This window comes from Carcharhinus amblyrhynchos, chromosome 28, assembly GCF_965287045.1.
Source record: "Carcharhinus amblyrhynchos chromosome 28, sCarAmb.v2.hapA, whole genome shotgun sequence".
NCBI classification, from domain to species: domain Eukaryota; kingdom Metazoa; phylum Chordata; class Chondrichthyes; order Carcharhiniformes; family Carcharhinidae; genus Carcharhinus; species Carcharhinus amblyrhynchos.
Window position 1 is genome coordinate 19,535,971 of NC_137351.1, and position 14,286 is coordinate 19,550,256.

General features: G+C 42.8%; 1 protein-coding gene across 3 annotated transcripts in view; it reads left to right on the forward strand.

The window, feature by feature from the left end:
* cep152 (centrosomal protein 152) overlaps positions 1 to 14,286 on the forward strand; it is a 70,490-nt gene that overhangs the window by 20,057 nt on the left and 36,147 nt on the right. For all 3 annotated transcript variants that reach the window (XM_080214312.1, XM_080214313.1, XM_080214314.1), the window contains 5 exons: positions 1,132 to 1,243; positions 1,870 to 1,998; positions 7,973 to 8,141; positions 9,964 to 10,104; positions 10,988 to 11,127. In XM_080214312.1, the coding sequence (XP_080070438.1) occupies positions 1,132 to 1,243; positions 1,870 to 1,998; positions 7,973 to 8,141; positions 9,964 to 10,104; positions 10,988 to 11,127 (691 nt within the window). The remainder of the gene's footprint in view (positions 1 to 1,131; positions 1,244 to 1,869; positions 1,999 to 7,972; positions 8,142 to 9,963; positions 10,105 to 10,987; positions 11,128 to 14,286) is intronic.

The window sequence follows — 14,286 nt, forward strand, 5'->3', positions numbered from 1 at the left end:
TCATCTTCAAAGCCTCTTCATTTTTGTCTGTTCAATTAAGTGTCAAATTGATAACCCACCTTGTCAGGCCTGGGATTTTGCCCTGATCCTGCAGTATCTTGGCCCTTATCTTCTGGTCCCCAGATAGTCAGTGACCCCGCAAAGCCCCTGCACAATGACTTTGTGGGAGTAGCCTGAAAAGTTTGAAGTTCTAATAGACAATCCCCCTGCTCTCTGAGATCCTCCAAAAATGTCCCCAACTCTTGATTTAGAGTCAGAGACTTCAGACAGTTCTAAATTGCTTAACTGGATAGTTATCCAATAATTGTTAGACAAATGAAAATCCTAATCTATCTTCTAACAACCCCTCCAGTCACCACCAGTCCTGACTATCCTACCTTTCAACCACCTTTACTCCTTAATTCATCTCCTCCCTTGGCTACCCTTACATACTATCTGTAGGTTTTCAGCTAAGCATTGGGACATGTAAATTATGAACATGGCAAGAAACTGTTGTATCTCACGTAACCCCCACGTTTCTAGAGAATCCAAGATTGGAAGTTCTAGCTAGAAATGCAGAGCTCTGGCATGGTTCAAAAAAAGTAGGAACGTGAATTTCTTAGACAATTCAGGCTCTTATGTAAACTCAGTTACCGAATTTGCATCATGACACAAGCATACTACTGTACAAACCATTTTATCTAAATTGTTTGAGACACTGATATTTAATAAATTGCTTGAATGCACATTTATAGCTAGCAAAGCTAATATGTGTTCCCTGCAGCATCAGTCTTTTAAGTTTTGTTTGAAAAGAAATTTCTCTGAAGAAGTCATATGGTCACAAAACATTAAACTGTTTCTTGATCCACAGTTGCTGCCTGTCCTGCTGACTTTTTCCAGCATTCTTTTTTTTTCAGACTTCAGCATCCACAGTATTTTGCTTTCATTTTATAATTTTGTGTTATTACACTCCTAGAAAGATAGTCTGTTCTTAATACAGCTGTTCTACCAGTAACACTTTGATGTCTCCATGCATTGTTGCTGTAACATATGTATGCTGCACAACTAAATAATAGGGGATGAAGCTTTATTATTTTGGCTGAAAATATTAATTAAACTTGTTGTATTTAACTAATTATTACCTTGTCCTAGTCAACAAACCTGGGAACAGAAGGATGATTGGACTGAACAGGAAGGAAGCAACAGGCCAAGGGATAAAGATAGTTATTCCACTGAATATCCCTTACAAATTGGGCAGAATGGAGTAAGTTGTTTATTTTCAGTAGATTTGTATGTATTTTAATGTACTAAATTAAACAAATCTTCAACTAATTATAAAAGCCTTTATTCTTTGTAGAATCGATGTTATGCGTTGGCACCATACAAATCTGCAATACTTAATGTGCTTAAAAAGGTTGCAGCAAGTTTCTGCCTTATGTTCGAGAGTGCAAGTATTTTTCTGGTGTGAATTAGTTGCTGAGGAATAATAATACTGAGATGCTCTGTGTGTATTACGGGTGATTTCAAGTGTGTGTTATCAGAGTCCAACACTCTGATTTCCCTCATAATGATTGATATTTGTTAAAAATGGCAATAGAAATTCTGTACTTGAATCTAACTACCTAATTGTCCATAGAATTACAGTGAAGATTTTGTCTGTAATATCAAAGGGACTATATGTACAAAGCTGACGATCAACAAATGAAAGATCAGGCTGAGAACAAATCACATCTCAATGGGTGGAATCAAAACTGCATGAGCATCTGTGCATGAAAATTAGGGCTATTGGTTCCCCTGTGTGCAGGCTGTTGAGGGTGTTATTAATGTGAATTATATTAATAAGAAAATATTTGATTCAGACCATTATCAACTGCTAATTCTTCCACTCAGCCAGCAAGCTATCGTGGTTACATTAGTGGACTGACTAATTGTAATGGACAAAATGAAGAGTTCCGTGACCAACTGGGGAAAATGCCAGATTACTCTCCTAGTAAAAGGGACCAACGAGAACATTTACAGGTAGCTTATTTCTCAAATATTTTGTTCATTAACTTGGTGCTTTAGATGATTTGATTTGCAACTAAGATCCAGCCATATCTTAATAAATTTAAATCTAATAGTCCATTTTGTTTGCATGCTTCTTTCAATATTTCCAAATAAAGTGAAACAGTGAGTGAGAGCATACATATATACAAATTAGAAGCAGGAGTAAGCTATTTGGTTCTTTGAGCCAGCTCTACCGTTTAGTAAGATTATGGCTGAACATCAACATTGTCCCAACTCCTCCTCAACCTGAATTTGAATCATGCCCAAGAATGATGGGTCATCAGTATTCCTTCTAAAATAGTTTGTTTTTTTCAGTCAAGCCCCTCGTTGGCACAAGACTGCAACCTTGTTTGCTGGAGCAGACGAGGAAGGAGCATCAGAGAGAAAGCTAAGACTTTACCTGTTAAAAACCTGTTTAAAATAAGTTTAAAGCACTTTGTTCTTTGTAGGACTGTTTAAAGCATTTACTTATTGTATTTACTGCTTTAAGAATTGTGAGGGAGTGATTATCAGGCAGTTGTGGCCCATCAGCTTTAAATCAGCGCCAAGTTTAAAAGGAGGCCTGGTGTAGATAGCGGGCAGCGTCGGAGCGGGCAGCGGAGTGAGAGGGAAGCAGAGTGAGCTATTAGGGCTTAATATCAAAAAGGGCTGGAAGGTAAAAAGGCCAGGTGGAAAGAACAAGGAAAAAAAAAAAAATTTTTTTTTTTTTCAAAACTACTACAGCAAAAAACAAGGAAAATATTTTTTTCCCACAACAAATTATATTGAATAATGGAGGGGCATGTGATGTGCGGTTCCTGTATGATGTGGGAACTGGTGGACCCCAGGGTCCTTCCCAGTGCCCATGTCTGCAGTAAGTGCAGGTTGCTGGAGGAGCTCCAGCTCAAGGTGGATGAGCTGGCCTCTGAGCTACAGACACTGAGGCTCATCAGGGGGAGAGAGGGTGTCATTGTCAATGGGGTGCAAGTGACATCCACCCCCCCTAGACTGTCTAAATCTAAGGGTCAGGAACAAAAGGGGGCTGCTGGGAGGAGGAAGGGGGGTGAGGAGCGGAGGCCTCAGCCTCTTAATCTGCATAACAGGTTTGAGGTTCTTGCTTCCAGTCTGGAAGAGGACGAGGCAGGTGAGGTTGGTGAGCAAACTGCACACGGTACAGTGATGCAGCAGGACATAGGCAAAGAGAAGGGGAAAAGGAACGTAGTAGTGATTGGAGATAGTGGGGTGAAGGGTATTGACACTGTCCTTTGTCACAATGACAAAGTGCACAGAAGGGTGTGTTGTCTGCCTGGTGCTCGGGTACAGGATGTCGCAGCTGGGCTGCAGAGGAATCTGGAGTGGGAGGGTGAGAACCCAGTTGTGGTGGTACACGTGGGTGCCAGCGACGTAGGCAAAGTGCGGACTGAGGATCTGGGGAGGGAGTATGAGAAGCTGGGAATGGAATTAAAAAGTAGAACCGACAAGGTGGTCTTCTCTGGGCTACTGCCTGAACCGAGTGCAGACGGGCGTAGGGTTGACAGGATAAAGGAAGTGAATGGGTGGCTCAGAGATTGGTGTGGGAGGAATGGGATCGAATTTATGGGGCATTGGCACCAGTATTGGGGTAGGTGGGACTTGTTCGGGCGGGATGGGGTTGGTCTGAATCGTGCTGGGACCAGAGTGCTGGCGAATCGAGTAAAGAGAACTGTAGACAGGGCTTTAAACTAATTAGGGGGGGGGAGGGTGCGAGGGTAGGTGATGTTAGGAGGTCTACAGTTAAGGATAGGGTACAGGTAAGGGAAGAGGCTGAGGATGTCCCAAGTGGTGGCGTTACGGCAAATAGGGTCCAGAAGAAGGCTGGGATGAAAGCGCTTTATCTGAATGCACGAAGCATTCGGAATAAAGTGGATGAGCTGGTGGCGCAGATCGACACAAATGGATACGATCTGGTGGCCATTACAGAGACGTGGCTGCAAGGTGACAGGGACTGGGAGATGAATGTACAGGGCTATCAAGTGTTTAGGAAGGATAGGCAGGAGGAAAGAGGGGGTGGCGTAGCTCTGCTGATTAAGGACAGCATCAAGGTGGTAGCAAGGGATGATATCGGAGCCAAAGAGCAGAAAGTGGAATCGTTGTGGGTGGAGATTAGGAACAGCAAAGGGAGGAAGACGCTGGTGGGTGTCGTCTATAGGCCCCCGAATAATGATCTGGAGGTGGGGCGGGCTGTTAACGCGCAAATAAGTGCGGCGTGCAGGAATGGGACGGCAGTAGTTATGGGGGATTTCAATCTGCATATTGATTGGTCGACCCATGTTGGACGAGGTGGGCTCGAGGAGGAGTTCTTGGAATGCTGCCGGGATAGTTTCCTGGAACAGTGTGTGTTGGAGCCGACGAGGGAGCGAGCTATCTTGGATCTGGTGCTATGTAATGAGGCGGGTAGAATTAGGGACCTTGAGGTGAAGGATCCTCTTGGAGAGAGTGATCATTGTATGGTGGAGTTTCTGTTGCAGATGGAGGAGGAGAAAGTGGGTTCCCGGACACGTGTCCTTTGTTTGAATAGAGGGGAGTATGGTAGGATGAGAGAAGAATTGGCGAATGTGGACTGGGGGAGCGCGTTGGAAGGTAGGTCTGCTGAGGAGCAGTGGAGGATCTTTAAGGAGATCTTTCTTGGTGCTCAGCAGAAATTTATTCCGATGGTTAAAAAGGACAGTAGGAAGAGAGGTAATAAGCCGTGGATAACGAAGGAGGTGAAGGAAAGTGTTAAATTAAAAGCGGAGGAATTTAGAGTAGCTAAGAGCAGTGGGCGAGAAGAGGATTGGGAAAGGTTTAAATGTCAACAAAGATTGACAAAAAAGTTGATAAAGGAGGGTAGAAGAAGCTATGAAGCTGGGCTAGCACTTAATATAAAAAAGGATAGCAAGAGTTTTTATAAATATATAAAAAGGAAGAGGCTGGCTAGGGTGAACGTTGGTCCCTTAGCGGATGAGAAAGGGGACCTAGTGGTAGGGGATGGGGATATGGCTAAGGTCTTGAATAACTTTTTTGTTTCTGTCTTCACGGAGGAGGACGTGAATAATTTGCCGGGTGTTAGCGATGGAAAGGTGGTAGGACTGGAGGGTCTTAATGACATTACTGTTACTAGAGAGGTGGTGCGCGACAGACTGGAGGGGCTGATTGTGGACAAGTCCCCAGGACCGGATGGAATGCATCCGAGGGTTCTGAAAGAAATGGCGGAGGTGATAGTGGATGCCTTGGTGGTTATTTTCCAGACGTCGCTGGATTCCGGGGAAGTGCCGGAGGATTGGAAAACGGCTAATGTTACGCCGTTGTTTAAGAAGGGTGCCAGGCAAAAGGCGGGGAATTACAGGCCGGTTAGTTTAACGTCTGTGGTAGGTAAAATGTTAGAATCCGTCATTAAGGAGGAAATTGCGAGGCATCTTGAAGGGAATTGCTTGATAGGGCAGACGCAACACGGTTTCATTAAAGGGAAGTCGTGTCTGACCAATTTACTGGAGTTCTATGAGGATGTGTCTAGGGCGGTGGATAGAGGAGAGCCGGTGGATGTGGTCTTTCTGGATTTTCAGAAGGCGTTTGATAAGGTACCTCACAAGAGGTTACTGCAGAAGGTCAGAGGACATGGAGTTGGGGGTAGGGTGTTAGCGTGGATAGAGGATTGGTTGTCAAATAGGAGGCAGAGAGTGGGGGTCAATGGGTGCTATTCGGATTGGCGGTTGGTGACTAGTGGGGTGCCCCAGGGGTCGGTGCTGGGGCCTCAGCTATTTACCATTTATATAGATGATCTGGAGGAGGGAACCGAGTGTAGGGTGTCGAAATTTGCTGATGACACCAAGATTGGGGGAAAGGCAAATTGTGCGGAGGGTGTGGAGAGTCTGCAGAAGGATCTAGATAGGCTGGGCGAATGGGCCAGGAAATGGCAAATGGAATTTAATGTTGGCAAGTGTGAGGTGGTCCACTTTGGTAGGAAGAATGGTAGGAAGGACTATTACTTACGTGGCGAAAAACTGCAGCAGGCGACGGTGCAGAGGGACCTCGGGGTCCTTGTGCATGAGTCGCAAAAACCCAGCCTGCAGGTGCAGCAGGTGGTCAGGAAGGTGAATGGGATGCTGGCCTTCATAGCGAGGGGGATTGAATATAAAAGTAGGGAGGTCTTGCTGCAGCTGTATAGGGCATTGGTGAGGCCGCAGCTGGAGTACTGTGTGCAGTTTTGGGCGCCGCACCTGCGCAAGGATATTTTGGCCTTGGAGGGAGTGCAGAGGAGGTTTACTAGGCTGATACCGGAGTTGAGGGGGTTGAGCTATGAGGAGAGGCTGAATAAACTAGGCTTGTACTCGTTAGAGTTTAGAAGAATGAGGGGAGATCTCATTGAGACGTATAAGATGATGAATGGGATGGATAGGATAGAGGTGGAAAGACTCTTCCCGCTCAAAAAAGACAGTAGGACTAGGGGGCACAGCCTCAAGATAAAGGGGGGGCAGTTCAGAACGGAGTTGAGGAGGAACTTCTTCACTCAAAGGGTGGTGAATCTCTGGAATTCTCTGCCCGTTGAAGTGGTGGAGGCTACCTCGCTAAATATTTTTAAGAAGCGGGTTGATGGGTTTTTGATAAGAGAGGGGATTAAGGGTTATGGGGAGAGGGCGGGAAAGTGGAACTGAGCCACGACAGATCAGCCATGATCTTATTGAATGGCGGGGCAGGCTCGAAGGGCCAGATGGCCTACTCCTGCTCCTATTTCTTATGTTCTTATGTTCTTATAACAGCATCAATACCATTAACTCAGCACTAGTAGCCAGTTTCATTTCATGTTGAGAATGACTAGCTGATTTAGAAATAGAATTGATAGACTAATGTAGAACAAATCTCCTCAAATGGTGCAATTATATTGTCAAAACAGCTTAAATCAAACTTTGATCCTACATCTGATATTTTAAGTTTTGTAGCACGGACTATGTCACTGTCTAAGTATTGGCAAACCTTGCATTCAGCAATCATTAATAGAATTCTCAAAAATTTAAAACTGGAGGAAAAATTGCAAAAGCTAAGTTGCAGATAAGGAACGTCTTTCAAGATTGTAAGTATAATAAAAGTCATCATTTTATATATTATTTAATGAAATATGGGTGTTGCTGGCTAGGCCAGCATCTATTGCCCATTCCTAGTTGTGGTAGTGAACTGCTGCTCAAACCACTACAGTCTACGTGAACTATTGCAGTTTAAGGAGGCATCTCGTCATCACCTTCTCAAGGGCAACTGGGGATGGGTAATAAATGTTGACTTAACCAGCGATTCCTGCATCCTGCAACTGAACAAAGAAAGAATGAAGATACATTCACAACGCTGTTAGGGAAGGAATTCAGGATTTCGACCCAGTGACTGTGAAAGAATGTAATATAATTCCAAGTCAGGATTACATTTGGTTTGGACTGTTACTTGAAGGGATTGTGTTCACAAGCATCTGCCGTCCGTGATCTTCCGGGTGGTAGTGGTCACAGATTTGACAGGTGCTTTCGAAGGAGCCTTGGTGAGTTCCTGCAGTGCATCCAGTAGGTGGGATACACTGTTGCCACTGTGCATTAGTGGCCGAGGGAGTGAATGTTATGGCTGGCGGATGGGATTCCAGTCAAGTGGGCTTCTTTGCCCTGAATAGCGTCAAGCTTGAATGTTGGAGCTGCATTTATCCATGCAAGTGTAGTGTATTCCATCACAGTCCTGAATTGAGCCTTGTGGATGGTGGACAGACTAGCGCAGCTGATTGGGAGTATTCCCCCCAACCTGGTTTCTAGCATGCTGTCCACTTGAACCACAGTTGTTATTTCTGGCATTCTCTAAGTGCTTTGAATGAGTTCAATTTTGTTCAAATGTAGTCAACTTTGTGTACTAATATTTATATAATCAGTTTTTATAATGAAAAATTATTGATTATTTCATTATTTTTCCTATTTGCCTCCTGCAGCATTTTAGTGCGAATGAACATATTTCTAATGATGCTGTGGAACTATACAAAGTGAAGTATAACCCTTATTCAGCTACTCATCCACCTAAAGGGCCTTTTAAAGCAGATGAAACAAGTTTGGACAACAGATTTGAACAAATGCAAAGCGAGTTCCTGGATAGCGGTGAAGGTAAGTAATATTTTTGGGTTCATATTATCTCCGCATTTTATTTAATGATTGTAGGGCTTAATGCATTGAATTATGAATCAGAGTATACCCAGTATTGGCAGTTAGGTTCTTGCAAATGAATTCTGATAAGGACAATGGGGCATGTAGGGATTTATTTATTTTACACGGTTCTATTTGATGTGAATAAGAGGAAAACAATTTACCAAGGAACGTTCAAAAGCCAATTGTTTCACTACCTTTGTAGAAACTTTTGCAAATATATTTCCTTTCAATGGAATTGCATGCTTCCAATAGTGTAACATTCAACCCATCATCAAGGATTTGTTATAGAGTGGAACCTTGTCAGCAACAAAATACAGGTACATGCTGCTGACCTGGAAGAAAGCTACCTAGCAATCTCTGGTGGAAATTTCTACTTTCCCGATTGCAGTTTAAATTTTACACAAAGTCAAGGGGATGCCTTGTTTTTCAGCAAGCAATCTGACAAGCAAGCAAATTGAAGTATTCACCCACAGAAAATCTGGAAGTTTAAGTTATTTAAACTTTTAACAAGCTTGAAAATTAAATTATTTCTTTTAGAGCAGTTGTTAAAATAAAGTTAGAAGAGGTGATTCTCCCAGCCCGCTGTGCTGCTAGAGCCGGGGGACATCAGCTGTGTTACGGGCTTCCCGCTGGGTGCTAGCGTGGAGCGAAATAAATTATTTAAATGGAATGTTTCATTCCACCACTTACAAAGGTTCCCCACTAATGGGGAACTGGCAGCCTGACCCTGCTGGAGTGAAGGGGGGCCATGAAAGCCTCCAGGAGACTGGGGGTAAAGAGGGTGGTGTCCCTTGGCCCTGCCCAAGGGGCAAAGTGGCAATGCCCAGGGTGCATTTTGACACTGCTAACTGGGCATTGGGCTGTGCCAGGAGAGTGGGCAGTGGATATTGTCTACATGGACTTCAGTAAGGCCTTTGACAAGCTCTGTCATGGCACACTGGTGTAGAAGGTGAAGTCACTTGGGATCAGAGGTGAGCTAGCAAGATGGATGCGAACTGACTCATCCCCACTCTGTGCCCAGTGCCCCTTGGGCATTGTCACTTTGATTTTCCAGTGACAGGGGGCTTAGCTGGCAGTGCCAGGGGCACCCTCTACCCCCTGTAGGGCCTTGATGGCCCTCCTTCACTCCAGCAGGGTCTGCCACTAGCTTCCCACAGTTGAGGAGCTTTGGAAAACACCACTGGAGTGAAACACTCCTGCCAGGGTGAGTATGTTGTGGGGAGGGGATGGCCAGCAGGTTATGAAGACTTCAGTCCAACATCCACTAATGACATGGAAACCATAATTTAAATATATTGTAGAGCTCCACTCTGATTTCTGGCATGGAGTTGATGGCGCTGGAAACCTGGTGGCCAGTGACTTGCGGTGGCCACAGAATTCAGTGGGAAACCTGCTAAATGGCCTCCGTTTGAGTCTCCCGGCCTGCTGCTGAAACAGCGCAGCAGGCTGAGAGAAACTCCACCCTGCTATTCGTTTATACTTGTACTAGGTCCCAAGAGTCGTTGTTGTACCATTCATTTTCTGTTCCTTGTGTTGTTTTTTGTGATATTCTTAGCTATGATATATCTTGTTATCCTATAAATATTTGCGCAGCACTGCAACTAACATTTGTTGTAGACATTACATTGCCTGGAAAAATATTCAATATATTCCATTATTAATGGATATAATTTTATTTAATTAATAAGCCATTGCAATACATATTTGCAAAAAGCCAACAAACTTATTCAGCTTTGTCTTATTTATTTTTAATTGTTAGAATATTATTTTTGTTCTGCAGCTTCTACAGAAGCTCATCAGTTTGCCCAGTTACAAATACTTTACAATGCACGAGGAAGGCAGTTGGAGGAAATGCAACACAAACAGGAGGAGTTTGCCCGTGAGATCAGATATTTGAATCACCAACTTGCCATGACCAAAGGTAAGAGTAACCTTATATTTCAGCAGATGTAAGTTACGACTGTTACTACTTTATTTAAGAAGAGATTAAGTGATATTCTTGATTAATTGGTGATATTTTGTTAATGATTTAATATTTCATGGACATGCTGTATCTTAGCCTGTTGTTTCTGAAATAACTTGAAATTTGATCCTGAATGTTAGTAATCAATTTGAGTGCTGTCAGTATTTGCTAATTTTACTACAAGTGTCTTTACTCAAAATTGGTGAGGAGAATGTTACATGAGCAGTTTATATATTTGTGTATGGAGCCACAAGTAAAATAGTATTTCTGTGAAATGTAATTGTGCAAGACAAATTTGTCAAAATAAGATTTTTGCTTTGCGCTACTGTAAAGAAAATGAAGAATGTTGGGTGTGTCTGTGTGGACTGAGTGAGTGTCTGTGTCTATTTCTATATGGTACTTATCTGCATCATCAGCACATTCAAAAATTTGCTATCAATTAATTACTCCTGAAGTGGTATAACTTATTTATGAAATAGTGACCAATGCACCAGCCAATTTTCATGTGGTAAGTTATCACAGATCAGTGACGTAAGTTTTTTTTTGTTGCTGGTGTTGGTTGAAGGATAAATTTTTGCCAGAACACTGGAAGAAATGCCTACCTCTATGAATAGAAGTATAGGAGCTCATTTGCTCACTAGAATAGGTACAGCATCAATTTAACATCTCAAAACATTTCCACAATACTGCACAAAAGTGAATAGATTATGTACTCAAGCTCTGGGGTTAAGCTGTTGATCTGTTTGCTTTATAGTTTGAGGTCAGTTGCCACGCATGCTACAAATTGTAATGTAAATAGCTAAGAAGTAAAACATTTTCACTGAGCTGTGTTGCTTTACAGGAGAAAAGGATGGTATGGCTATCAGTTGTCAGGAGTTGCAGAAGTTACTTCAAGATGCAAAAGAGCATGAAGTTCATCTGGAAGGCCAAATTAAAGCATTGGAGTCCAGGGTTCAGGATCTGAGTGTCAGCGAAGAAGAGGCGAGCATAAAAGAATATTGATTTTCCTTAGAACCACAAATCTGTACACCCTTCAGGATTTCAAATGAAATTTAGCACTCACTGTAGACATCAAATCTGTTTAACTGACTAATTATAGAATTGCACATTTTGCCGACTTTAGTTTTTTTAATGCATAAAAGCATTTTTTGGCACGTTGAAGGAACATATGCTTTACCTCAAGGCAATGGGACTCATCAAATAATGTAGCATAAAGGCTTGACTCAATATTTACACCAGAAATTAGGTCTAGAGATGTTGTAAGATCCTTGGCATAATGAAGCTTTACCCATATCCCATACCCATATCAAGAAGGAATCTGCCTTTTTTTTTTCATTTTTATGAATTCAGATTGTTGCCCAACAAGTATGTGCTCCAACCTTTTATATTTTCTGCACCCAGATGATCAAGTATGGCTGGACACAACTAGGAAAATTTCCCATGATGTTTAAAAGAATGCATTAAACGATGCAATTAATGTAATAATACAGTCATGCTGCTTGTTACAAAACTCAATTATATAATTGTGTAAATGGAATTCATTGATTTCTTGAATGTTGTATGAGCTATCCAAACAGCTAAGAAGTGCAAAATAATTTAATTCCATTGCGTTAATAATTGGCCTTGCTTATTCAGAAGCATTGTAGTTTCTGTTTGTGTTCAAGTCTCACTCCAGGACTTGAGTACATAATGAGGGAATGTTACATTGTCTGAAATTTTTTGAGAAGTGACATTAGGCTGAAGCTCTGACTTGTTCATGTGGATGTTAAAAATCCCATTACACTATGCAAAGAGCAGGCAGTTCTAGCAACCTTATCGTCCATTAAAAAAATTGGTTTTCTTAGCTATTAATTTCATTGCAACAGAAGAATCCAGTAAACAGCAAAGTAATTGCTCCTTTCACCTACTTGGCAATAATATCAATGCTCCTTTCACCTACATGGCAATAATATCTGTATTACACGGTAGTTAATTGTTTCCTGGTGCATTTTCCTTGGCAATGCCTGTACCAATCAATCAGTAGTCTCTTTTCCTGCAGTATAAATTGTTGTTCACTTTGCTACTGGCACTCTTGTGAACTGTCCTGATGCAAGATGAAAAGCTTCTACGGCATGTCTTTTTTTTCCAGCTATAGCAAAATGAAAATTAGGGCATATGTGTGAGATTATTGTGGAAGCTGAAAGATCATAAACTTGTATTAAAGGCCGTGATAGGAAAAAACTTTATCCCAGTATAGAATTGTTTTTCAGGATTAGAGCAGCTGTTCAGCAGCCTTGACACTGTTAATAAGCCCAGCTATAGCTCTTTCAATGAGACTTTACTTTTTCAAGGATTTATAACATACAGGTTCTTGTCATTTTAGTAGTCACAATAGATCATGAGCTATACGGAGTTCCACTGCGTAGCCTATGGAGAAGCATAGAATCATGTACAGCAACTTGTGGACTTCTGCATTTGTCCTCTTGTGCAGTTCCAGAAGTTGCTCTTCCAAGGAGTAATGATGGCAAATGCTGACAGCACCATTGCTATCATTGTAAAATCAGACCACTTAATCGTATAAAGTTAGATGAATTTTTGTCTTTGGTTCACAGATGTCATGTAATTACCACATAGTGCTCACAACTCTTTGCATTAATTTAATTCTATTGAGTGAGGTTTGTTAGTGCTGGGGAGTGGAACATTTTTCATTGTATTTTTCATGTTGTTAATTTATTAAATATTAGCGACACAAGTAGTCTTACATTAACATTGAGGTGAAGATACTGTGAAAATCCCCTAGTCGCCATACGCTGGCACCTGTTCGGGCACTCTAAGGGAGAATTTAGCATGGCCAATGCACTTAACCAGCACGTCTTTCGGATTAATGACATAAGAAATAGGAGCAGGAGTAGGCCATCTAGCCCTTTGAGCCTGCCCTGCCATTCAATAAGATCATGGCTGACCTGAAGTGGATCAGTTCCACTTTCCTGCTTTCTCCCCATAACCCTTAATTCCCCTGTCTATCAAAACTTATCTACCCGTGACTTAAATATATTTAGCGAGGTAGCCTCCGCCACTTCAACGGGCAGAGAATTCCAGAGATTCACCACCCTTTGAGTGAAGAAGTTCCTCCTCAACTCCGATCTAAATTGGCCCCCCCCCCCCTAATCTTGAGGCTGTGTCCTCTAGTCCTGCTATCCTTTCTAAGCCGGAAGAATCTGTCTACCTCTACCCTATCCATCCCCTTCATTATCTTATACGTCTCTATAACATCCCCCCTCATCCTTCTAAGCTCCGAGTACAGACCTAATCTATTTAGTCTGTCTTCATAGGCCAACCCCCTCATCTCCGGTATCAGCCTGGTGAACCTCCAATGCCAATATATCCTTCTGCAAGTGAGGCAACCAAAACTGCACACAGTACTCCAGCTGCGGCCTCACCAGTACCCTGTACAGCTGTACACCTCCTACTTTTATATTCGATCCCCCACGCTATAAAGGCCAACATTCCATTCGCCTTCTTGATCACCTGCTGTACCTGCAGACTGGGTTTTTGCGACTCGTGCACAAGGACCCCCAGGTCCCCCTGCACCGTAGCATGTTGCAGCTTTTCGCCTTTTAAATAATAATCCCTCCTACCGTTATTTCTGTCAAAGTGGACAACCTCACACTTGCCAACGTTATATTCCCATCTGCCAGGTCCTCGCCCACTCACTCAGCCTATCCAGATCTCTCTGCAGACTTTCCACACCCTCCACGCAATTTGCTTTTCCACTCATCTTCGTGTCATCAGCAAATTTCGTCACTCTACAGTCAACCCCTTCTTCCAGATCATCTATATAAATGGTAAACAGTTGAGGCCCCAGCACCAATCCCTGCGGCACTCCACTAGTCACCAATAGCACCATTGATACCAACTCTTTGCTTCCTATTAGACAGCCAATCCTCTATCCGTGCTAACACCTTACCCCCAACTCCGTGCACCCTAATCTTCTATAGCAACCTTTTGTGGGTTGAGAGAAAACTGGAACTCCCAAAGGAAACTCAGGCAGACAGTGGGCAAGCATGCAGACTGCACAGACAGTGACCTAAGCTACGAATTGAACCTGGGTCCCAGGTGCTGAAAGGCAGCAGTGCTAACCACTGTGCCACTATGCCATCA